General features: G+C 42.8%; 2 protein-coding genes across 2 annotated transcripts; one reads left to right on the forward strand and one right to left on the reverse strand.

Moving 5' to 3' along the window:
- Nucleotides 1-6,805: 6,805 nt before the first annotated feature.
- Nucleotides 6,806-14,192, forward strand: ltv1 (LTV1 ribosome biogenesis factor). The gene is made up of 11 exons (XM_076991789.1): nucleotides 6,806-7,030; nucleotides 7,502-7,633; nucleotides 7,810-8,007; nucleotides 8,258-8,345; nucleotides 8,721-8,856; nucleotides 10,563-10,821; nucleotides 11,007-11,134; nucleotides 11,313-11,455; nucleotides 11,646-11,698; nucleotides 11,844-12,047; nucleotides 12,926-14,192. The coding sequence occupies exons 1-11, from the start codon at nucleotides 7,028-7,030 to the stop codon at nucleotides 13,037-13,039; spliced, it is 1,458 nt and encodes a 485-aa protein (XP_076847904.1). The 5' UTR covers nucleotides 6,806-7,027; the 3' UTR covers nucleotides 13,040-14,192.
- A 569-nt stretch (nucleotides 14,193-14,761) lies between these two features.
- On the reverse strand, nucleotides 14,762-23,442 carry ifngr1 (interferon gamma receptor 1). The gene is made up of 7 exons (XM_076991791.1): nucleotides 22,970-23,442; nucleotides 19,865-19,997; nucleotides 18,938-19,113; nucleotides 18,650-18,819; nucleotides 16,680-16,842; nucleotides 15,469-15,599; nucleotides 14,762-15,225 (listed from the first exon to the last, which is right to left on the reverse strand). The coding sequence occupies exons 1-7, from the start codon at nucleotides 23,040-23,042 to the stop codon at nucleotides 14,878-14,880; spliced, it is 1,194 nt and encodes a 397-aa protein (XP_076847906.1). The 5' UTR covers nucleotides 23,043-23,442; the 3' UTR covers nucleotides 14,762-14,877.
- Between the last annotated feature and the right edge of the window lie 269 nt (nucleotides 23,443-23,711).

Genomic DNA, 23,711 nt, shown 5'->3' on the forward strand with positions numbered 1-23,711 from the left:
GGGGCGTCAGAAAATTTCGGGGGGGGGGGGGGGGGGGGCGAACGTAAGTTGTTGAGCGGGGGGGTGTAACGATTGTCGAGCGGCCGAGGGGGGCACCATGTGGCGATTGTTGTAAAATAAATGGGTCTTATTTTTTACATTGAGGGGGCGGGACACCTCGCCTGAGGGGGCGACGCCCCCATTCGCCCCCCCGTGGCGCCGGCCCTGTGCACACACCTCCCTCCACACACACGCCCACTCTAGCGCTGCGCACGCCCTCTCATTCACGGTCACTCCCTCACTCACAATCGCCCGAGTACTGACACCTGCCGTTAATCAGACTCGGGCTCTTTATATTCTTACAGGTCGCGCCGTCCAGTGCTGCGCAAACTTCATGCACCCCTCGCCTCACTTCGTGGGAGAGACTGCGGCACCACTGTTCCTGCCCGACGTCGTTCTACTGCCTTACTTACCTTCAGTTATTCCTTTGTTTTCCTGTTTCTATACTGCCAAGTGGCCCGAGTTTCTTGTTTTATGATGGAGAATAAACCTTTCGATTCTCAGCCTCTGCCTCCTGCTGCCTCCATACCCGCGTCAACAACCTCCAAAATAGCAACTTTTTCAGATGTCCATGTAAAAAAAAAATATTTTGGTCTATTCAGCAGCACAAGGAGCGTGCACAAGGGCTTATTTATAAGCTTATTTATATTAGTATGCTTAATTTATATTTAAAAAAAGATGTCAACTGCCAGCAGGTAATGAATAGTAAATATCTGTAATGAATAGCGGTTTTGGTTTCTCATTGCAGTTCAGCGAGTTGTTGCCATGTGTTGTGACAAATTCCAGACCTGTCAGAGCAGCAGAATGAGTGTAACGGATTCCCCTCAGATTCATGTTATCTCGTTTATAAATAAATGAATTCCCGGTGTAAGCGGTTGTGTCCATACTGCTGCATGGTGTGCTGCACGACAAGGTAATTCGACTTGTTTAAAGACTGCCTCAGTTTCACATGTAAAATGAATTGCAGCTGCCCCTGCCCAATAGTGTCTGCCCTGGTTGATCGGCAATAACTGGCTGCCGTCGCTGCTGCTGTTTGACTGGTGTCTGCCATAATCATCTGGCAGCTGACACTGACGACTGGCAGCTGCCATTACTAAATTGGCTGCTGCCACGGACCTACTGGCGGCTGCCACGGACCTACTGGCGGCTGCCAGTCCAGGTTGGCAGCTGACATTGACTGCTCCTTCCTGCTGCCAACTGCCAGTTAGAGATTAAACCCTTACTGCAACTTCTGCATCATTTTCCATCATTTAACCACCAAATGCCAGTCAGGTGGAAGTCCAAACATCACAATTTGTTCACAAATGTCAGCAAATTATTAATAGCTGAACACTCCAATAGCTTTATTATGAACATACCTAGCAACCATAAATTAAAAACACTCACCACAGCCGATCATTTGAATACAAAATCTGCTAATTACATCCTTTCCGCTTGTAAAACCTCACGGTAGCTCTGCTAGGAGCTGCTAACTAGCTAGCACACGAGCTAAAAGCTCACGGGACACCAACCACGCAGAACTGACGCATGAGGACCAGCGAGAATACCCTGCACGTAATTTATATGTAAATAACAATATTTATATGAATTAATTGCCAATGCCTATTTGGTAGACGTACATCCTTCTAGTTAGTTATAGCTAGCTAATGCGTTTTCTTTTGCCTCATGTTAGCTTCTTTTTCATGCCTGTCCTCTAGTCAAAAGCTGCTTCCATGATTCACAACATCTATTCATTTAACAGCTGTATCAAATTAAAGCAGATAAAAAGCCTGTTGGCATAATAAGATGACTAGATCAAAATTTGTATTCATTATATCAATACATTAGCTAGCTAAACATATGCTAGTTTGGTAGCTAGCTACCAAGCTAGCGTCTTTGTTTAATGTAACGGTCATTTATTATGACGTCTTCGCGCGCTCTCAAGTTTCCCACAGGAATTACAAGGAATTCACATTACAGGAATCACAACATCGCGGCTGGATTACTGTAATGCACTTTATTTGAGTCGGCCACTCCTCCCTCAAGCAGCTTCAGCTGGTACAGAACACTGCTACTAGATTGTTGACAGGAATGCGCAAGAGGGAGCACATCACTCCTATCCTGGCCTCCCTCCACTGGAGCACATAACTCCTATCCTGGCCTCCCTCCACTGGAGCACATCACTCCTATCCTGGCCTCCCTCCACTGGAGCACATCACTCCTATCCTGGCCTCCCTCCACTGGAGCACATCACTCCTATCCTGGCCTCCCTCCACTGGAGCACATCACTCCTATCCTGGCCTCCCTCCACTGGAGCACATCACTCCTATCCTGGCCTCCCTCCACTGGAGCACATAACTCCTATCCTGGCCTCCCTCCACTGGAGCACATAACTCCTATCCTGGCTGCCCGTGCATTTTAGAATTCATTTTAAGATTCTTTTGTTTTTAAATCATTAAATGGACGCGCCTCACCGTACCTCTCTGGGCTGCTCCATCCATACACTCACTCAGTCGCTCAGTTCAGCTGATCATTTGAAGCTGAACATTTTGATCATTTGCTCTTGAAGGTGCAGAGGGCAAAATGTAAGCTCAGATCAACGATCCCTCCCTCTAAGCTACGCAAGCACCCACACTACGCAAAGTAAAGCCTGGTTTAAACTAGACACGTCGCGAGGGTCCGCACGCCAAAAATGAAGTAATCGCAGTGGCTCCCCCGTGCGCGCTGGCGATTCTCAAGGTCGTGCACCTCTCCAATTTTGTAACTTCTTGCGCACCGTGCTTCAGCACAACAAACCAAGTCATGTTTTCTGGGCTCATACACCTTTAGAAGGTGGAATTAAAGCACCTAATTAAGTTAAATATTTATACATATACTCATAATGATTCGAAATAATTCGCTTTTTCATCACATTATTTAATAGTTGTTTATTTTCAAAACGCCCGATCTTAACACGTTCTCTCATGTTTCGTCCTGGAATTACAAGAGGCTCGTATTTGTTAACATAATACAAGAGAACTGTTCAGTCAGACAGCTATTTGTTGTGAAACGAAGTAGTTACACTTTCAAGCATTTTCACGTACTTTAGCCTAAATCTCAGCACTTTTCAAACCTGGAACACAAAGCAACATTAATTCTTGTCAGGTAAATGTTCCTTCCCATTTTTGAGGGGTGTTTCTTTATATTACCACATAGGCCTGTGTTGAAAAAATTGATTTTCCGATTCAGAATCGATTCGCATATGATGATCTGATTATCGATTCGTACGTCCAAAGATCGATTTTTTAGTGAACTTTTACCCCCGCCTTGTCACTGAATTCACGCACTGAATTCACGCAGGCGTGCTCGGTCTAACTAACTGTAAAACGACTTGACGTCGGACAGTGCCAGTAACGACGATAGTCAAATCGGAAATGTAAAAACAGAAGGACAGTTTATCCAGTGTCAGTGACTATTTACAGTTAGTCCGTGTCACTGACCGTTTACCCAGTGTTTTTACAGTTTAAAAAAAGTTTAAAATGTTCTTGTAACGTTGGGCGCAAGGCGATGGACGAGACAGAATCCTTTGCACTTTCCAAATCGTTACGTTTATTACATTTACCGAAGCGCAGACAGCGCACATAAAACACGTTTTCATAGAACATGTGTGACTCAAACAACGACGAGCACAGGACGCTGTGCGCGCGCAAATTAAATAGACAAACCACATAAACCCCACGTGATTACGAGACGAGTCACAGGTGAGGACTATCACAAGACGCACCCGCACCCACGGAGATACACCGACGTAGACGATTAGACGCAGACGACGTTAACACGCCCAAAACGGAGGGGTCGGGGACCGTAATGTGAGAGTTCTGTTCTTATATTCTCACTTTAAAGAAAAATACACGTTTACATTTTATACTTTCAGTTTATTAAGTGTGAGCACTTTAAAAATAAAAATGCATTTGGTAGCAACAGCTTTTGGGTGAATTCTTAATTATTTCAATCATAATAATAATGCACTGGTTAGTGTCCCAGTAGGACTGTTAGTGTCCCACTGTTGCAGATATAGACACCTCAAAGATGTCCTCTGTTTATTGTCCTGGATTACCTTTCTTGAAGGTAGATTTATGATGACCCTTTTCACCAGTCTTCCAGCCATCAGTAACTACCAACTACCAGTAACTATTTGCTGATTAATATCTATATAATACTAGTTTTAACATGTTGCTTCTGTACACAGTCAGGAAACAGTTCAAATACATTTTAAATAACACTAAACCCCGAATTGGATCAAATCGATTAAATCGAAAAAAATCGATTCTTAATCTTCAGAATCGGATCGATTCTTGGAATTTGAATCAATACCCAGCCCTATTACCACACATCGTTTTGGAGAACACTGCAAAGACTATAAACGCCTCCGCCGTTCGCGCGAGGTGTGCAGAGTCTCGCGCTACAGTCACTCGCGAAAGTATAAACCATAATAAATAATCGGATTACGTCACACGCAGCGCCGTGCGGCCGTTACGGTTATTTAAACAAATTTAAACATGGGTCTGTGGCGAGAGCTGAGTGCAGAGCGTTGAGGAACGATTTCGATTGGAGGATCGTGCTCTCTGTCTGAGATTTTTTATTATTACATTTTTTTGCTGATGCTGGTCCAGCTTGGCGCGCGCCAGTGATTATGCCTCGGCGTGCCAACAGTGGCACGCGTGCCATAGGTTGCCGACCCCTGCCATAGACTAATCTAAAATTGGCATAGGCCTTTCTGCTGTAAATCGAGAATCGAATCAAGACCCTAAAATTGGAAATACAATCGAATCGAGGATTTAGAGAATCATGACACCCCTAAAAAATACATTGAATTAGATTAGAAACAGGTGAAGACAATAACGACATGGGCGTGGCAGACGTGGGGAAACCATAGAAACAAACAGCAAGGCGGGATCAAGGAGCAGGGAACCACACAGACACCAGGAACAGGGAAACTGGAGTGACAGTTAGGAGAGGGGGGCGTAGCCCTACGTAACAAAGGTTTTTGTTTATCTAGTTTTTATACTGTATTATTTCTTAACATGTTATATTCACAGGTTGTTACATACCTTGTGATATGTTCTTTTAACTGATTGTATCCTCTGTACAGCACTTTGGCACGGCCATAGCTGTTTTTAAAGTGCTATATAAATTGAGTTGAGTTGAGTTGAAAGAACTGACAAAAACAATATAGGAACTGCAGATATTAAATTAAATTGAGTTTATTCTTCTTAAATAATGCAGGTTTATTCGGCGGGCTGGATTAAACCCCCTGGCGGGCCGGTTACGGCTGGCGGGCCTTATGTTTGACACCCCTGCTGTATGTACAATAAATGTCATGTATACATGCTACCATTTATAACACCATGTCAAAATGACACTGGAATTTCAATTACATTAGATATTTTTTAACAACTCTATTAAGCCCTGACCTCAAAGGCAATAGAAAAAGATTTACTCCATTATATTTGTACACATCATTCCATGGCTTTTAATTTCATTTCATAATCCTTTGATGTTTGTATACAACTGCACGCATGATATACGCTTGATCATTTATTTACATTTACATTTTCCTCAACATTTTACATTTATATTACCAAAGGGAAGCAGAAACACACTTATTAACACCAGGTTATATATAGATTAATGGTTTAAACTGTTACATTACTTACCTCTGTGTGGTCAGAGATATCCATCATTTATAAGAGTTCAGGTGTCAGATAAGCGCTTTGACAGTCATGCCAGGATTCAGACGCCATAGTTGAGGTTCACTGATCTACACTCAGAAATGTACGGAGACCCACTTACCTACTGGGTAGAGCAGTTCGTCCTCGATTGTGTCCAGTTACACCAACGTCACGCCATAGTCTGAGCCCTCACAGTTTTAATACAAACTCAGGAGCGCCCTCTAGAGATCAGTAATGCGCATCTTTTAACACATTTCTAGTCCTTCACCCAAAGGACGCTATCTACCCTATAATCATAATTGACCCCTCTTTACATACCAATAACAAACATCATAAATTAATCTAGCAGTCAATCTTTGATTTACATGTAAATAAGACACAGAAACATAAACTAGTATCGGAGTTGCTGACAGTTATATAAGTGGCTCTGGTGTAGCTGTCAGGCCTGCAATACATAATCTTAACAGCAGATGTCACTCGTGTGTCACCTGTGTGACCGAGTCTCCGGATACCGAACCAATTTTTTTAACAGTGGTTCAAAAGGCTCCTGAAAGCGTCGTTCGTGCATATATATTTAGTCATAAATTAATGACATAGCAGTTTATCACATTTAATAGATGTGATGTGTGCATTTATCCGCAGTAAAGCTGTTCGCGCTGTAAATTTAAAAGAGCGTCTTCGGTGAATCCGAAGTGCAGTACTTAAGCAGTGGGCACTAGATTTCAATGCAGCACGTTCTGCTCAAGCGTTAAATCAATTGAGTTCTTTCAGTAGGCGACTGGGCATTTTTCATAACCTCGGACAAACTACCTGTCATCTCGTACTGCTTTGACGTACTGAATAGGAGCGAAGTATGGCATTTCAGATTCAGCCTTAATGAATCACCAGTGGTCGTTCGGTTTATCAAAGTGACACACGTGTGACGTTTACTGTGACGTAGGGTGGACTGAACCAAAACGGAGGCAGCGGGTTTTAAAATGGTGCTGCTATCCTTATGTATGTCTTGGAAATAAATGCATCCGAAATTATTCTTAATTAGTCTTAATGCTTGTTACGTAATTAATTACAAAAATTGTGTTACAATTACCTTTGTGCTCTGTTTTTAAAACGACATCCCCTTGTACCGTTACTCTGGTGTGATCCAAAAATGGCCGAAAAAACATGTGTCTTAACAGTGTCCCTGGGAATACAAGCTAAGTTTGCGTTTTAACTTATTCTAAAGTTCATGTCTTTGAGTTAATTTGACAGCATTATACGTAAAGAGGCCAAGTTCACTTTTAACGCACACTTTAAACAAAATGGTAAGCGGACATTTGCATTTAGACTTTTAGCTATCTGACAATATGCCATTTAGCTAGCATAGCTATTTATCTGGCTAACGAGGGAAGTATCTTTCTAATATCATTTGTTTATAGTTATTGTCCTAGCAAGCTACGTTCCTAGTTAGAATCGAAATTCGAGAATTTGAAAACTGGCGAAAGGCTGAAGATCAGATATCTAAACAAGCTAAGACAAGCTGAAGACTCACATTAAGTAATCACTGCTAGGGCATATAGCTAGCTAGTAGTCAAGCTTTAAAGATTGAGCACGTGATGGATACAGGCATAGGCGTAGTTCTGTTTTGGGAGACTAGAGAGAACTTTAATTGTGAGAGAGTCATTCCAGGAGTCACCAGTAGTCACTGTTAACTGGAAATGTCAGGCATTAACCAGTAACGGTGAACCCATTTCCTATCCTCACGTGCAGTAATCACACCTGTCTGCTCTGTACAGCCTCACAGAAAGAAGAAGGCTTTCATATGCAAGAAGAATGCAGTGTCCTTCCATCTGGTGCACAGGAGTCAGAAGGACCCTCTGGCAGCAGACGAGAAGGCCCCTCAACATGTTCTTTTACCCACCACAAAGGTGAGACAGACGTTCGCGCATGTCCAGTGGATGTGGACATTCACATGTCTGAGAACAAGCTGGAGCGCTGCTCGCCAGTGACGAGTAGCATGTTGTAAAAGTGCTTTTTCCAAGACACGGCCCGGCCCAGCCGGAACGGGTGTAAAATGTCCGTAAAGCTCAGGGGTGTTCTGCAGGTGGAGGCGGAAAAGAGGATGGAGGAGCAGAGGAAGTTCGGTGTGTTCTTCGACGACGACTATGACTACCTGCAGCACCTCCGAGAGACGTCACAGCCCGCAGAGCTGGTCTCAGCCTCCCGACCGCACCGTGACACGCAACCTCTGACCTTTGAAGAGGAAGGAGATGGATGCGAGGAAGAAGTTGTTGTGATTCCTGTAAGGCTGGTTTCATGTTTTGTTTTGTTGCTGTTTGTTGTGGTTTACAGTTTAGGTGAGAAACATTGCAATACTGGACCAACTCTGAATCCAAAAGAGTTCTCCAGCTACTAACTGGAAGGCTCAGCTCTGACGCACACACTTTAGTGTTTCCACTTACATGCACGTCCTTGACATAAACCCTGAATGGAGTCACGTGTCCCCATTGTCTCACGCCACTGTGGTCGTTTTCCCCATCTCTGAACTGCAGGTGTCATCCCTTACGTTGCCATCGTCTGTGTTCGCCTCTGAGTTTGAGGAGGAAGTGGGTTTGTTAAACAAAGCAGCCCCTGTGTCTGGTGAGTAGATTAGACACCACAAGCATGCACGTCCCTTGTCGGGCAGTGAGTGACTGACAAGTTCTGTTTGCTTATGTATCTGAAAATCTCAGGACATGACCTGGAGATTCTATGAATATTCAGAGTGGCTTCTTCTGTTTTATGACGTTCTGTTTTACCTCAGTAGTTCACTCTGGCAAGTCTGTCAAAAGCTGTAGGTGGACATTTGACTGCCTCTGGGGGTGACGCAGTGCACCATCTTCAGCTGTAGATGATGATGATGATGTGCGTGGGTGTCCGTGTGGTTGTGTGCAGCCTTGGCCTGGTGCCAGTACCACATGGGCAGTGTGGTGGCTCTGACCTCAGACTGAGTAAACGACTTCCGTGGCCCTGCAGGTCCCCGGCTTGACATGGACCCTGACATCGTGGCAGGGTTGGACGAGGACTTCGACTTCGACGACCCTGAGAACATCCTGGATGACGACTTTGTCATAAAGGCCAATGACGTCATGCCAGGAGACAGCAGCAAGGGGTTGGTGTGGCCTACCATGGTTCTCTGGTGTTGGTGAAGCGAGTGTTTTCTTAGCTGTGAATAATTAGGAATTCTAAGATAATTGGGTAATGACTCTTGATTCTTATCTGCACAAAATGTTAGATACACACTTCTCAAATGTTTGGGATCACTGTAAAATTTTCTTGTTTTCAATGCAAACACACACAAGATTAAGAAATATAGTGAATAAGTAGGACATGCAGACATCATCAGAGAAAGAAAATTTGATTTGAAATGAAATGATGACTGTGTGCTTCATATTTTGCCTTAATCAGAACGGCCACCTTTTGCAGCAATTCCAGCCAGGCAAACCCTATGCATTCGAGTTGTCAATCTCCCACAACATGGGTCAGGCTAGTCCCACACCAGCTCAATAGGGTTCAGAACCAGAGATCCAGTCTCGCAGTCCAAATTCGGACAGACTTCCTATTTTTTAAATATTGCTAACACATTTTGGAGGTGTGTTTCGGTTCATTATAGGATGAAATTGGCCGCAATGTCCAAAGTTGCAAAATCTTATGGTAGCCATCTTTCTTTAAGATGCCTTCCACTTTATATAACTCTCCTATTTTACCACCCTCAATGCATCCCCAGGCCATCACATTGCATCCGCCATGCTTGACAGGTGGCATTAAGCATTGGTCTTGCATCTTTTCATTGATTTCAGAATTGTTCTTCTGTTTGCTCCAAAGACCTGAAACCTGGACTCATCTGTCCACTACACCTTCTTCTAGTGTCCCATGTCTTTTTTTGGTTGGCTCATCGCAGTCTCTTCGTTTTATTGGCCAATGTGACGTATGGCTTTTTGTTGGTCATTCTGCCATGCAGCATCCTGAAGTCGCCTCTTAACTTGTTTGCTGACGCATGTTTGACGGGCTGCAATTTAGTGGCAGACTATGAGGCGTCTTTGTCTCAAACTGCACACTCAAAGATCTTTATCTTCTTGCACAGTTGTGCATCAGGGCCTCCACTCCTTTATCTGTCCTTGCTAGAGCCAGTTTGGCCTACTGTGTAAAGGGAGTAGTCCACAGCTTGATAAGATTCCTTTCGTCACACAACAGACTGATGGACATCTGAAGAAAGTTGGCGATTTTCAGCCTGTAAGAAAGCCAGCACCTACTGATGCTTCAGTTGCTAAACAAAAGAATAGGACATAACATGTTTTCATTCTTTAAAAATCATATACATAATAATAATAATACATTTAAATTGATTATGCAATGGACAAAATTGTTTGTGAATTGTGTGAAAATACAAAATTGTGAATTGCGTGTGTCTTTCTTTGGAAAACTAGGAAATTTGGGAATGATCCCAAACGTTTGACTAGTAGTGTAAGTTGGTTGTATCCCACCTCCTTTCTTTGACAATTGTTCCTCAGAATAAGATTAGTTTCTCAGTACATAACCTATAAACAAGTGTAGAACTATATGCAGCCATTCCTTTACAACCATTCCTTTACAAACATTCCTTTACAAACATTTTCCTTCCTCTTAGAGCAGATATTCTTGTTCTAATGTTGGTAATGTGGGTTACAAGTGAGCAGGTGCATTTTCATGGCTTGCAGGACTCTTCTAGTGAAAAGCTCTTAGAAATGACACTAGTGCTGCAGGAATGCCTGTTAGATGATGCTGTGGAGATGTAATCTGGTTTCTCTGAACCCATGCAATCATATTGAAACACTGCAGTGATGAAGGTGGTGATGACGATGATGGGGAGTGGGAGTCCACAGACGAGAGCGGTGAAGAGGAAGAGCAGAACAACGACTCGGCCGGTGGTGTGTCGGAGGATGACGGAAGTGAGGATGAGGAGAGTGATGAAGGCAGGCGGGGACGGTGCATGTTTATGAAATGTGAAACGAAGAGCCGTTTCACCGACTACTCCCTGACCTCCTCCGTCATGCGGCGTAATGAGCAGCTCACCCTCCTCGACGACCGCTTTGAAAAGGTATACCCGAGCGTGTCCAGACAGTCACTAGGGAAATTATGAAGTGTGTGTGTGTGTGTGTGTGTGTGTGTGTGTGTGTGTGTGTGTGTGTGTGTGTGTGTGTGTGTGTGACCGTGATGGCCTGTGTGTGACCGTGATGGCCTGTGTGTGAGAGAGACATTGATGGCCGGTCTGTGTGCTTGCAGTTCTTTGAGCAGTTTGATGATGATGAGATCGGTGCTCTGGACAACGCGGAGCTGGAGGGTTTTATTGACCCAGGCAGCATGCGCTTGGATGAGGTCATCCAGGACTACTTCAAACAGAAGGAGAAAGAGTAAGTGTGTGTGTGTGTGTGTGTGTGTGTGTGTGTGTGTGTGTGTGTGTGCGCTGCACGTGCATGTCCGTTCCTGCCCGTGTCCCTCTAGTTCATTTTTAGACCTCTCAGCATTCCTGTGTGTGTGTGTGTGTGGTCGTCTGCGTTCCGTGTGTGTGCGTTTGGCGTAACATCATAGGTTCCAGAAGCCAAATCAGCTGGGTCCACCTGAGCTGCCCTCGATCAAGGAAGACGAGGATGATGAAGATGAAGAGCACGAGATGGAAACACTGGTTATTGAGGAGCCCCCTGCTGAGAAATGGGATTGTGAGACCATCATCAGTGAGTGATCACCTCAAATCTCACTTCATGCCATGCAATCCCGAGTTCCATCTAATCTACATTTAACACTGGTTGCTGCAGAGGTCAAATACATCCCTCCAGCATGATGGATTTAATATTTGAAAACACCAGATTACTGAAGATGCGTTTTATCCAGCTGTGAACAAGACCATGTTGTTTTCTCCTGCAGGCACTTACTCAAACCTCTACAATCATCCAAAGTTGATTAATGAGCCACCCAAGGTGAGTGAAGTCTAAAGTCGGCATTAACCAATCAGCTTGCATGTGAGACAGTGGCTCAGAAACATGCAGATTGGACAGCGCAGTATTTGATAAATGCTTTCCGAGCTTTGATTGGTTGACCCATGCGTTGTCCGTGCGTGTGCAGCATCCCAAGCAGATCCGCGTGTCCGGTAAGACTGGGATCCCCCTGGACGTGCTGCCCAAGAACGGGCCGACGGCACGGCAGGTGGAGCGCATGGAGCGCATCAACGATTCTGACCTGCCCCGCGCCTCCACCCAGCCACGGTCCCGGCACGAGAGCACGGAGCAGCGCAAACTCAGGAAGCAGGCCGTTAAAGACGAGAGGAAGGTACTACACCCGTTTGTGTGTGTAGAGGGGAGATTTGCATGTGTGTGGGGGGGTTGGTGGTGATGGAAGCAGTAGCCGGTGTAGCTAAGGGCTCCATGGTAGGTGCGTTAGAACTCTGTCCATTTTTCCAGGGCGTGTCTGGACCAGTTTCTAGGCCTTTCGCGCGTTGCCATTGTGTTGGAACATGAGCCAACTGTGTTTTGCCGTTCTGCCTGGACTTGTGTGTGATCTGATTCAAGACGTTGGCAGGTGGAAGACCATGTCAGCAAAACTGCGTGCCAAAAACATCACAGCAGACAAACTGGCAAAATACACGGTCACATCCAGAGTCCCTCAGCAAAGTTCAACACTAGGGGTGTGATGTCTACACATTTGATCTTTGATTCTGACGACAAGATGAATCCTACATTAGGGAAGCCCCGAAATGAAAATTTTAGGCCGAAACCAAACAAAAACAAACATTTGGCCGAATGCCGGATTCTGAATACTAAACATAGTTTTTCACTTGTTTTGTTAATTTTGCCAACTTTACACTATTGCATAAATTAAATAGGCTAAATGTATTTTTGTCTTTGTTTCCAAAGAAAAAATTACTGCATGAACTGCAATAATAATGTATTGAACTATATACAGTAGCAAAGGTCAAAGTCAAAGGTTTGCATATTATTTTTGACATAAAAAATGAGAAGAAAAAAAAAGATGCCAAACCAATGAAAGAAAACGTTTGGGATCCCTCACGATGCACCACGACATGCACAATACATGACAGTAACAAATATATATATATATTTTTGTTACTGTCGTGTATTGTGCATGTCGTGGTGCATCGTGAGGGATCCCAGTTTTCTGATGTTGGCTTCTATCCCATTTGCTCTCAGGAGAGACGAGCGGAGAAGAAGATGAATAAGGTGGCGTTTAAGCAGGAGAAGCAGGAGCAGGAGAAGCAGATGGCTGGTCTGAGGGCAAACGTTCAGGGCCTGAAGCTCTCCTAGAGCCCTGCACCTCCCTCCACGCCCGTCCTGCCGGCCCCAGACGCCCCGGCTCGGCGGGCCGAGAGACTCCACACACTCCTCCACTCGCGGGAGCTGACGGGACGTGCCGGAGACTCTTCTCACACTCTGGCTTTTTAACGTGGTTGCTGCTGGATTGACTTCATATGCAAGACCTTCACTGATGACACGTATGGTTATGTCGGATTTAAGATAAACAATTGTTGGTGAATTAAATATTTAACCTGCATCTTGTCAGGGCATCTGATTTTCTTTACTGTACACTTTTGCTTCTGGGACTGGAGTCATGAAATCGAGAAATGTTAAATAGTCAATATTGTGCCATTATCAAGATGGATATAGCAGCTGGAGTGGAAGCAGATGATTGCATGTAGATGTGCTTCTGAAGTTCTAGAAGGTGAATCAAGTTTATGTGCAAAACATGTTAAAATCACAATATTTCCTTGAAGTTCTAAACAGTGCAGTACAGATCAGCTCTTTAACTTGAGTCGTAGCTACAATGCTGGTATAGTATCGGCTGACACCAATAAACCTGTGTAATTAATGCAATATGCATTGAAATGTTGTTTATAATGATTTATCTGTTTCTCTCTAAACACCTTGTGAAGTTCCAGTTTTAAATTCCTTTGCAGCTTTCATTTCCTAGAATCCTCATTTATATATAGCTACTGTTTTGAACACGAACAGGTTTCACCTCTTGGAACTACGCATCTTGCCAAGATTGTGGAGAGAGACGTGACAATGGCTCTAAGACTCCACCCACGTTTAAGATCTCCACCCACTTTAAGGACTCCACCCACATTTGATTCAGCACACACAAGGGCAATCTGCAGAGCTGCATAAAAGGCCTCTGTTGACCTCGTGAAGAGACTCTTGTTTGCGCTACACCTCACGTCATCACCACGACTGTCTCTCCTGTTCCCACCCTTCACTGTGACCATGTGGCCGCATGTATTTAGAGTGTTTTTTGGTTCCTTGTTTAACTTCCTTTTTCTCTGTTGGTTTAGTAAAAGTAGGCGTCTTTTCTTCTGATGGGTGGGTCAGAAGGGTTTATGTTGCTTTTATAAAGGTACAAGTCTTTGTTCCTGTGATTTAGTTCATTTTGTTAATTAAACAAGGTTTACTTACCCAGTGAGCGCTGACATTTTGGCTGCTAAGCGGTTGACGTCTCCTTTGCTAAGCTGAGTGTGTGATATTGCGGCTTGCATGTCCTGGTGCTGGTGCTTTTCAGACCTCTGTCTGAAATGTGGTTTCTATTCAAACCTCATACTTCACTACAGTTTTGACTGCCTCTGTATCCTTTACTAGAGTATACTGGAGTTACTTTTCAGAAAATTTTAATATAAAGCATATTGAGCAGCACAAAGTTTAATTGAAATTCAGTAAAATTCCATTTCTTTATTAAAACCTTCATGTATTTCAAACGAATAAGGATAACAATTCGTTCATCTGCTGGTCATATTATGGGCTTGCGCTCAGGAAGCCTGTTCAACTCAGGCTGATCAACATCGGTTGATTTTGCAATGTGGCTTCATTTGAGAGGCGGGATCAACCGAAGGACGCCAGGCACTCTCCTGCACCTGTGAGCTGGTGTGGAACAGGAGTCTTGTACAGGACCTGTTTGAAAACACCAAGGTCTGAGAAGACCAACAGAAATATGACCACAGATGGAAAGATAGGTGCTTGTTCAGACCAATGCTACCAGTCCAGCATCAGAAACGGCATTCCTCTCAAATCTAAAAAGTTTTTTTTTGTCTATTGTCATTGGCTGGCGAGCCCCTTCTTTTTCCTTATTGGTTGCGATTTGGCCACTCAGGGTTTCACAACGTGTCTCGCGGGCCGTAGCTGTCTACGAAATCTCCAGGGCTCATTTCAATTCTGTGCGGGCAGTCATAATCCGATGCAAAGCTGCTGGTAGTTTCTATGCCATATTTTTCTATCGGATCCCAGCTGCCCGAATCCTTCCCTGTATTGTTCTCACTAATAAGAGAGCTGTAGTTATCCAAGTGCTGCGTGCTGTTGGCTAACGTCTCCAGCAGGACGGTGCTGTCTGGCAAGTCACTCTTCAGAGATGTTGCAATGTCGGGTTCCACCACGGGGTTTTCCACCACGGGGTCGGTTTCCATCTTCAGGATTGTGTTCAGGTGTTTGAATTTTAGCTTGTTCTCCTGGCAAACCAGAAAAGCGAGCAACAAACTAGTCAAACAACTTGCACATGCACGCGCGTGTGTGTGTATATATGCACATGTGCACACAGTTTAGTAGTGTGTGTACACATGTGTAAATGGCTATCAAATAGCTGAATGGAATAGTTAAGCTAAATATTTAGTTGAATGTGATTTAGTGATTGGTAGATTATCTCAACTGAATTAATTTGGCTAAATAGGTAATTGAATGAAACCAAAACATACCAGAATCTTTGGGAACTTCGTCAGATTTTTCTTCTTGATTGCCTTTTGCAGACATAATTTAAGAAGCAATACAGCACTGATCACTGCCACAGAGACCATCACTGGGATGAGGTAAACTTTGACTGAAGGACCTGTGGAGGATCAACAGGAGAGCCAGTGGATCACCTCCGTCAGTCTTATGTGGGAGTTCTGATGAGTGACACCTTGCAGGTGGCAGTCTGACTTGATTACAGTTGTGAGCTTGATTGCAAATATGATCCAATTACAAATTTTCAGTACTTGAGTATGAGGGTTTCACGTTCAGTTGTAGTAGCATTCAGTACTAATTCAGTACGGTATAGATGAGTCAGGAGCCAGAACTGGGGTGGGTTTCCCGAAACGTTCGTAGCACTAAGTACTTCGTAACCTCGTATGTAACGTACGAGGTTAAGAATTACTTAGCGCTACGAAAGTTGATCTTTCAGATCTTTCAAAGTTTTTTTGCGTAAGGACAGAAGTCTATCATTATTTGATCTGTCTCCCTAATGGAGAATCTCAAAGCAAGCTTAGTCAGCCTCTACAGTATCTACGCAGGAGAGCTAACCAGTCAAACCTGCCCCTCAACAAAAACCTACCCAGTCAGAAATCAAAATGGTCAAACTTCTATTCCACATACCATGCTTGGAAAGATTACACAAGTCTTTTGTTGTTAAGCAACAAAAGTGACGATCACTATTTTTTGACAGTGTTGTGCCAGTAGGATCCCATAAGTCCTCCCCTGTCCTTAGGTTAGGGACATTGTTAGGGTGGATAATATTAGAGCAGGTACCACCTCAACTGTGCAGTGTAGAGTCTAAAGCCAGACTCCTCATCATAGTCATCATCATCTTGAGTGAAGGCAGAGCACCTGTGATTGTGGTTTAACCTGTGATTAACCAGTTGGTGTCTAATCTGAGAAGTCATGAACCTGATAGTAATTGCATAACTGTAGAAATTAGAGCTCCTAGCATCCAGGACCATCAAGTTATATTGAACTTAAAAAACATAATTATTAGAATTATAGATGCTCATAGCATGAACCATCAGTGTAACTCTGTCAAGTTTAACACAAAATCGGAATTGATCAGAAATTAACATAAGCGTATATGACCTACAAGATGCGTGTATGAATTCCTGCAGTACACAATCGTTAGCATCTTAAAGACTGTCCAGGTGTGGCTGCATTGACTTACTTGGTCTCAGTCTGCCTCTGTAACAGAGGGGCTCTGTTTTCCGTAAGGGGGTTTGATTAATTTCTCCGGAGAGTGTGACACAATACTCCTCTTGCTCTTCGCCAAACATCACGCTGCACTCACACATGTCCGACTCGGGAATGCAAGTAAACGTTACGTCGGACTGAAACGACAAGACATGAGCGCTGAGTGGGAACACCGATAAGCTCACCTGTGTGGAGGCTCCCCCAGCCTCTTAGCATCGAGCTGAGATTGATGGAATCAACTTTGTTTACTGTACAGTGATGGCCAAAAGTTTTGAGAGACACAAATATTATATTTTCACATGATCTGCTGCCCTCTGGTTTTTATGTGTTTGTCAGATGTTTGTCACATACAGAAATATAATTGCAATCATATTATGAGTAACAAAAGCAGCAGTTAATGCAGTAAGTCAATATTTGCAGTGTTGACCCTTCTTCAGGACCTCTGCAATTCTCCGTGACATGCTCAATCAACTTCTGGACCAAATCCTGACTGATAGCAGTCCATTCTTGCACAATCAATGCTTGAATTTTGTCAGAATGTGTAGGTTTTTGTCTGTCCACCCGTCTCTTGATGATTGACTACAAGTTCTCAATGGGATTAAGATCTGGGGAGTTTCCAGGCCATGGACCCAAAATCTTTGTTTTGTTTCCTTAGCCATTTAGTGATCACCTTTGCTTTATGGCAAGGTGCTCCATCATGCTGGAAAAGGCATTGTTGATCACCAAACTGCTCTTGGATGGTTGGGAGAAGTTGCTCTCGGAGGACATTCTGGTACCATTCTTTATTCATGGCTTTATTCATGGCTATTTTAGGCAAGACTGTGAGAGAGCCGATTCCTTTGGCTGAGAAGCAACCCCACACATGAATGGTTTCAGGATGCTTTACAGTTGGCATGAGACAAGACTGGTGGTAGCACTCACCTCGTCTTCTCCGAACAAGCTGTTTTCCAGATGTCCCAAACAATCGGAAAGGGGATTCATCAGAGAAAATGACTTTACCCCAGTCCTTAGCAGTCCACTCCCTGTACCTTTTGCAGAATATCAGTCTGTCCCTGATGTTTTTTTCTGGAGAGAAGTGGCTTCTTTGCTGCCCTCCTTGAGACCAGGCCTTGCTCCAAGAGTCTCCGCCTCACAGTGCGTGCAGATGCTCTCACACCTGCCTGCTGCTATTCCTGAGCAAGCTCTGCACTGCTGGTAGCCCGATCCTGCAGCTGAAACACTTTTAAGAGACAGTCCTGGCACTTGCTGGTCTTTCTTGGGTGCCCTGGAGTTTTTTTGGCAACAATGGAACCTCTCTCCTTGAAGTTCTTGATGATGCGATAGATTGTTGACTGAGGTGCAATCTTTCTAGCTGCGATACTCTTCCCTGTTAGGCCATTTTTATGTAGTGCAATGAAGACTACACGTGTTTCTTTAGAGATAACCATGGTTAACAGAAGAGAAACAATGATGCCAAGCACCAGCCTCCTTTTAAAGCCTCCTTCTTACGTAATCATGACAGATTGATCTCCAGCCCTGTCCTCATCAACACCCACACCTGTGTTAATGGAGCAATCACTGAAACAATGTTAGCTGGTCCTTTTAAGGCAGGGCTGCAATGAAGTTGAAATGTGTTTTGGGGGATAAAGTTCATTTTCTAGGCAAATATTGACTTTGCAATTAATTGCTGTTAAGCTGATCACTCTTTATAACATTCTGGAGTATATGCAAATTGCCATTATAAAAACTGAAGCAGTAGACTTTGTAAAAATTAATATGTATCATTCTCAAAACTTTTGGCCATGACTGTATACTTTGTTTAGTTTTCTATTCTGTCTATTGATTTGCATATCAAACATGGTTAATTTGACAATTTTTAATGAAGAAATTACATATAAATACACAAGTAAAGTGTAAATGGCAATATTCAGAATATGTAGAATTGTTTGAAAGACGTGAACATACCCCATTTCCTCCTTCTCGGCTGCTGGTGACTTGGTATATTAGCTTTTTTTTGCTAGTTGTAAGGTTGCGTAATGCAGGTGTGTGTCCATACAGATGCAATGGGCTGATGAACCTAACGATCAGCTGGTTGTCTCCAGGAGACAGATGGATGGCAGGAAACTCAAGGTAGCCTGGGAACACAAGGTGGGGAACACAATGTGTGGCTGGGGTTAGTAAAAAAAAAAAAAAGAAATCAATTGCAGGCTCATCCGCTTCAGGACTAATAAAGGATTAGAAGATGAAACTCACAAATGATGTCTGCAGTCGCCAGATGATTGTAGGAGAAGATCGGTGACGGGGTTGCCTCTGACTCCCCGGTACCGTCCCTGGCCTTCACCCTCACAACGTAGCGGTTGAACGCAGCATCCTGCAGCTCAGCAGATACGTTGATATGACGACGTCCCGTGATTCGTGTTGTCCTGTTCCTGGAAAAGCCATTCAGGACGGAACCAAGTGTCACATTCAGCAGTTCTTCACATTCAGCATGTATGGTTAACTTGGGCAATATGTTCATACACAAAGCCAGAATTCTTAAATATTTTTTTTCCTATATGAAGTCAACTGGTCAGGTCATCACTAACCCAGTGCTTAACCATAGTTTAAGACTACATTATGTAAATTATGTATTATACATGATCTTTTGAATGCTATAAAAGGAAGCCTGCTCAAGAATGAACACTAACCATTTAAATGCTGTTTTTCGTTGAACACTTTAACCAGTGCTACAGCACACTATGTAGTACAAATGATGTCAGTACATGACACAAACTGAACATACTAGGAAAGGTTTGTGGTGTTTTCTCTTCATTCCTCTTAAGACTATACACTTTTGTATATGTGTATACATACATGTCCAATGAATGGAATCCCAAAGAAGCATGACATACTATTTTGCAAGACTGGATCTTTACGCTAGCAGATGAACTAGTGGCCATGTTGCTTGAATCAGGCAATTAGAGAATCCACAAATGACTTTAAAGAACTAGGTTTCCAGAACAGATTAAACCAGGTTTTAGACTAATTATCTTGAAGGGAAACTCTAAGCTAAAACCTTCCTGTGATTTCAGTACCTCGGAGGTTTCTGTATGACTGGTAACTCAGTGAGTCATTAGCTAGCACCAGCTAGCTAACACGACAGTCCTAGCGTGAGCGTGGTTAGGCGTGGGCCGCACTTACCCATGGTCTGGCACAAGCTCTAACAGGAAGTGGGCTTCCATGCTGAGACCTGAGGCCTCCCAGTCCAGTACAACACCATAGCTGTCACACGTTACGGACACGTTGTAAGGAGCCGGCAGCACAGGGGAAAGACCTGAAAGATACAGAAGGACTGTTAGTTTGAGCTGATGTTATTGCTCTCATTAATAATTGTTTGTAAAGTTCACATATATAGTTTACATATATCTGAAGATTTCCCAGGTTTAAGGCTGTAATTTGAGGCATGGCTTATGAGAAAAGATTTTTCAGTTTGTACAGCTGTTAAACCTACACTAAAATAGAGAGAGTGACAGTATGTTTTAAGTCAGGAATGCCATTCAAACAGGTTTGTTTGGTTCTCTGCATTGTTGATGCAGTGAATAAATCATGGTATTCACTACACTTGGTGAGAACAACACATGTTTACTCTACACTTGGTGAGAACAACACATGTTTACTCTACACTTGGTGAGAACAACACATGTATCCACTACACTTGGTCACTACAACATATATGTATACACTACACTTGGTCACTACAACATATATGTATACACTACACTTGGTGACTACAGCACATATGTATACATTATAGTTGCAGACTACAACATATAGAAACACTGATGCTCAACCACACATGTGCTGCACACCAAATACATCCATAATTCAAATTCATGTTACATATTTATTTCAGTCTTCATGGCGGTTTTATAAAATCAACAATCCACACCCAAGACTGTAGACTTTATCTTCCGGCTACGTATGCCTGTCATAAATGTTTTTGTGTCTAATGACTCATAATCGTGTATTTCCAGTCTCAGATGCCATCAGGAATGTGGGGTTGGCAGTAGCATTCGGAAGATTTGTTTCTGGCTTGCTGTAAATTGAAACGGTGAACCTAATCCTTGCTAAGCCTAAAGTCTACCCCTAATCCTAATGTGACTGTAACTACAACTGTAATCATGTATGTAAGCAAAATCAGATGAGCCAATTAACAAAAAAGATGAATGGATAAATGAATACAGATTATAGGCCTACATAAATGACAAGTTTTCAAGTTGGAAATTGTACAAAGGTTTTCTGTACCCCAGTACTGTAGAAACAAACCCACCAGCCCATTAGTTTGTCTGCTTGTTAGGACCCTGCTTGGCCAATTAAAAACCCCACGTCACAATTAAGAAACAGGGCACCACTGAAATTATTTTTAAAACTAAATGGGAAACAATTATTGGCCTACTGCACATCTGTTTTAAACCAAATGTTCATATGTCTGACACTGTTGAAATCAGATATGCTTGAACATAAATTCTTGACCATAATCACATAGGCTTGACAAACACCCATAAAAGAGTCAGTGAACTTCGTTCTTTCAGCCCCAGTGTTGGTGTCCTTTCAGTGACCGTGAGAGTGCACGAGAACTTGATTTCTTAAAGGGGACATGAGCCTGAGCCGCAGCTAAACTGAAGGCAGCACTTGCTCTCTGCAAGTTCTTGCTCCACAACAGTTTTCAAAGTTACACCCATGTACTCGGACATAAGCGAGGCCTCCTGGTGTTACTTGGGGTACTTTTGAAAAACAGACCATAGTCCATACGTTCTACACAGAGACCGTAGGCCCTGCACAGAGATGGAGCCGTCTGTGCAGCCCAACACCTAGCATCCCCCCCCCCCCCCCCCACACACACACAATGGTACTCATGACCATTATGAACATTATGACCACTATGACTATTAAAAAGTGAGAATAATTTGGTGCTGCTAGGTTGTTTTAGTACATTTAACCACGTTAAGCATTTTAAAAACGTCCCTGATATATTGGTAACGTCTCCGGTGCTTAAAAGCACATAATTTAGAAACTCCATATTTTAACATCGTTACCTTTGCTTATTATTAACTATGTAAAAAATAGAAAGTTGGGTCATATTTATGGCACATTACACAGCAGATTAACAATCAGGGTAGCAGGTATTTTTGGGAAACGGGGCATTTTTTTCTTTATGACACAAAGTCAAATTCAGATGTGCTGTTGAAACTTGCATGAAACGCGCTGTGTCGTCTCGCGACGCCAGGCGTGCCTACGTAATAATGATAATAGGATTTAACAGCGTCATAAACGTTAATTTTTAAAAACCAGTTTCATTAATGTTTAGCCTTTCAGATAGGCAGCTTAAAAATAGACAGTTTCGCGGCGCGCAGTGAAAGCGTGTATGATGATGTGTGAAATATCGGATAGCCCATGGAGCTCAGGAGAAACACTGTGGCCTGTGGTTCATAATGTGGCATAAATCAAAGCCACGAACTCGTGAAGTCCATCTGACAGTCACTGCTGTTCAGGTCGGGCGTCGTTAGACCTGTTTTAGAGGACTGTGCCCTCTTAAATGTAATTTAGCCCTTCCTAAAATAAGATAAAAGACATTGATAGTTTGAAACGTCAATATTTTTAATTCATTCTGACGTAGGTGTCATCGTGTCTCCAAATTTAAAATATACCGAGATCCCCATTCACAAATCTCTACTGACGCCTCTGACGTTCACTACAGCTCGGATCTGATAAAATCTTAACCAGTTTGTGTCGCGCTATGCGTGAGACAGGAAGAACAAACGTAATCTAAATGTCCATCACAATTGTCCGAAATAAAATTGACAGAGGAACCCTGATGATTGATGAACAAATGTTAAAGTTACTTTAAAAGCAAACTAAAAACAACTTCTGCATTAAACAATAGGCCTACAGGATTTAGGACAAATGTTAATGGATGGCTTAACCGTCCTATTCATATAAATTTTGTGATGCCCCGGTTAAGGTCATGGGTCTTCCTTTAACACGGACCACGAAGTGCGTGTCGTGTCAGAGTCCTACATTTCAAATACAAGAAATGATAATTATATATATGATTAACTGTTCATGTTGTATATGAAATACATATTTGTGTTTTATATATATATATATATATATATATATATATATATATATATATATATATATATATATATATATATATATATATTACACACACACACAATTACTACTGCATTGCATACATATTTATATATTCTATGACACACATAAACTCAGTATGCTACTTACCTGCTTCAACGCTACTCACAACCAGGACCAGTGCACTAAATACAGTGAAGACACTGTGGACCTTAGCCCACATTGTATCGCTGATAAAAGCACTCACATAGTTTAGTCTACATTTAAGTAAAGTAAACGTGTTGAAACGTTATCTTAAAATATATTCACACATGTATATATGTGTGTGTGAAGTCATTTAAAGCAATTGTTGATACTGTGTGAATCCGCGCAGTAGATTCAGAAGACGCAGCACGCTCGCTCTCACAAGTCTCGTTTCTTGGAGACTCCTTCGACGTGACGTGAGTTGTGTCTTTCCCAACTTCCTTTTGTCCTGCGTAATACTGTAGTTTCGTGTGGTGATTATGTTAATATAGGTTACTTAGCAGTTGTCATGTTGACAATTTAGCCACTCGTATCTAAATTGTTTAACATAGGCGAATTTACATGTTAAAAATACCATAAAAAGGCTAAACTTATTTAACTGATTAAACAACAGGTAAAGATAACAGGTACAGAGACACGCGCTCACCTGACCATATGGGTCATGTTTCACTACGAGTTTTAAGTCCAACAGCACCTCCTACTGTTCTCGACATGTACTGCAGCAAAAGCCTCAGTTTTCAAAGCTGGTTTGTTAAGGGTTTATACATCACATGAGGTGCGTTAAGAATCTATATATGAATATTGTATATATTGAAAGCCAGGTTTTCATACACTTGACCACTCTGTTTAATCACTGAGCTGGCCATGA

The sequence above is a fragment of the Brachyhypopomus gauderio genome, unplaced genomic scaffold (genome assembly GCF_052324685.1).
Source record: "Brachyhypopomus gauderio isolate BG-103 unplaced genomic scaffold, BGAUD_0.2 sc86, whole genome shotgun sequence".
Classification (NCBI taxonomy): domain Eukaryota; kingdom Metazoa; phylum Chordata; class Actinopteri; order Gymnotiformes; family Hypopomidae; genus Brachyhypopomus; species Brachyhypopomus gauderio.

Coding starts and splice junctions, on each gene's coding strand:
- ltv1 (XM_076991789.1), top strand. Junction 8,008..8,257: donor AAGAAGTTGTTGTGATTCCT/GTAAGGCTGGTT, acceptor TCTGAACTGCAG/GTGTCATCCCTTACGTTGCC. Junction 8,857..10,562: donor CCAGGAGACAGCAGCAAGGG/GTTGGTGTGGCC, acceptor GAAACACTGCAG/TGATGAAGGTGGTGATGACG.
- ifngr1 (XM_076991791.1), bottom strand. CDS start 23,042: ATGTGGGCTAAGGTCCACAGTGTCTTCACTGTATTTAGTGCACTGGTC. Junction 19,998..22,969: donor TGTGAGTAGCGTTGAAGCAG/GTAAGTAGCATA, acceptor TGTATCTTTCAG/GTCTTTCCCCTGTGCTGCCG. Junction 15,600..16,679: donor CAGAGGCAGACTGAGACCAA/GTAAGTCAATGC, acceptor GATCCTCCACAG/GTCCTTCAGTCAAAGTTTAC.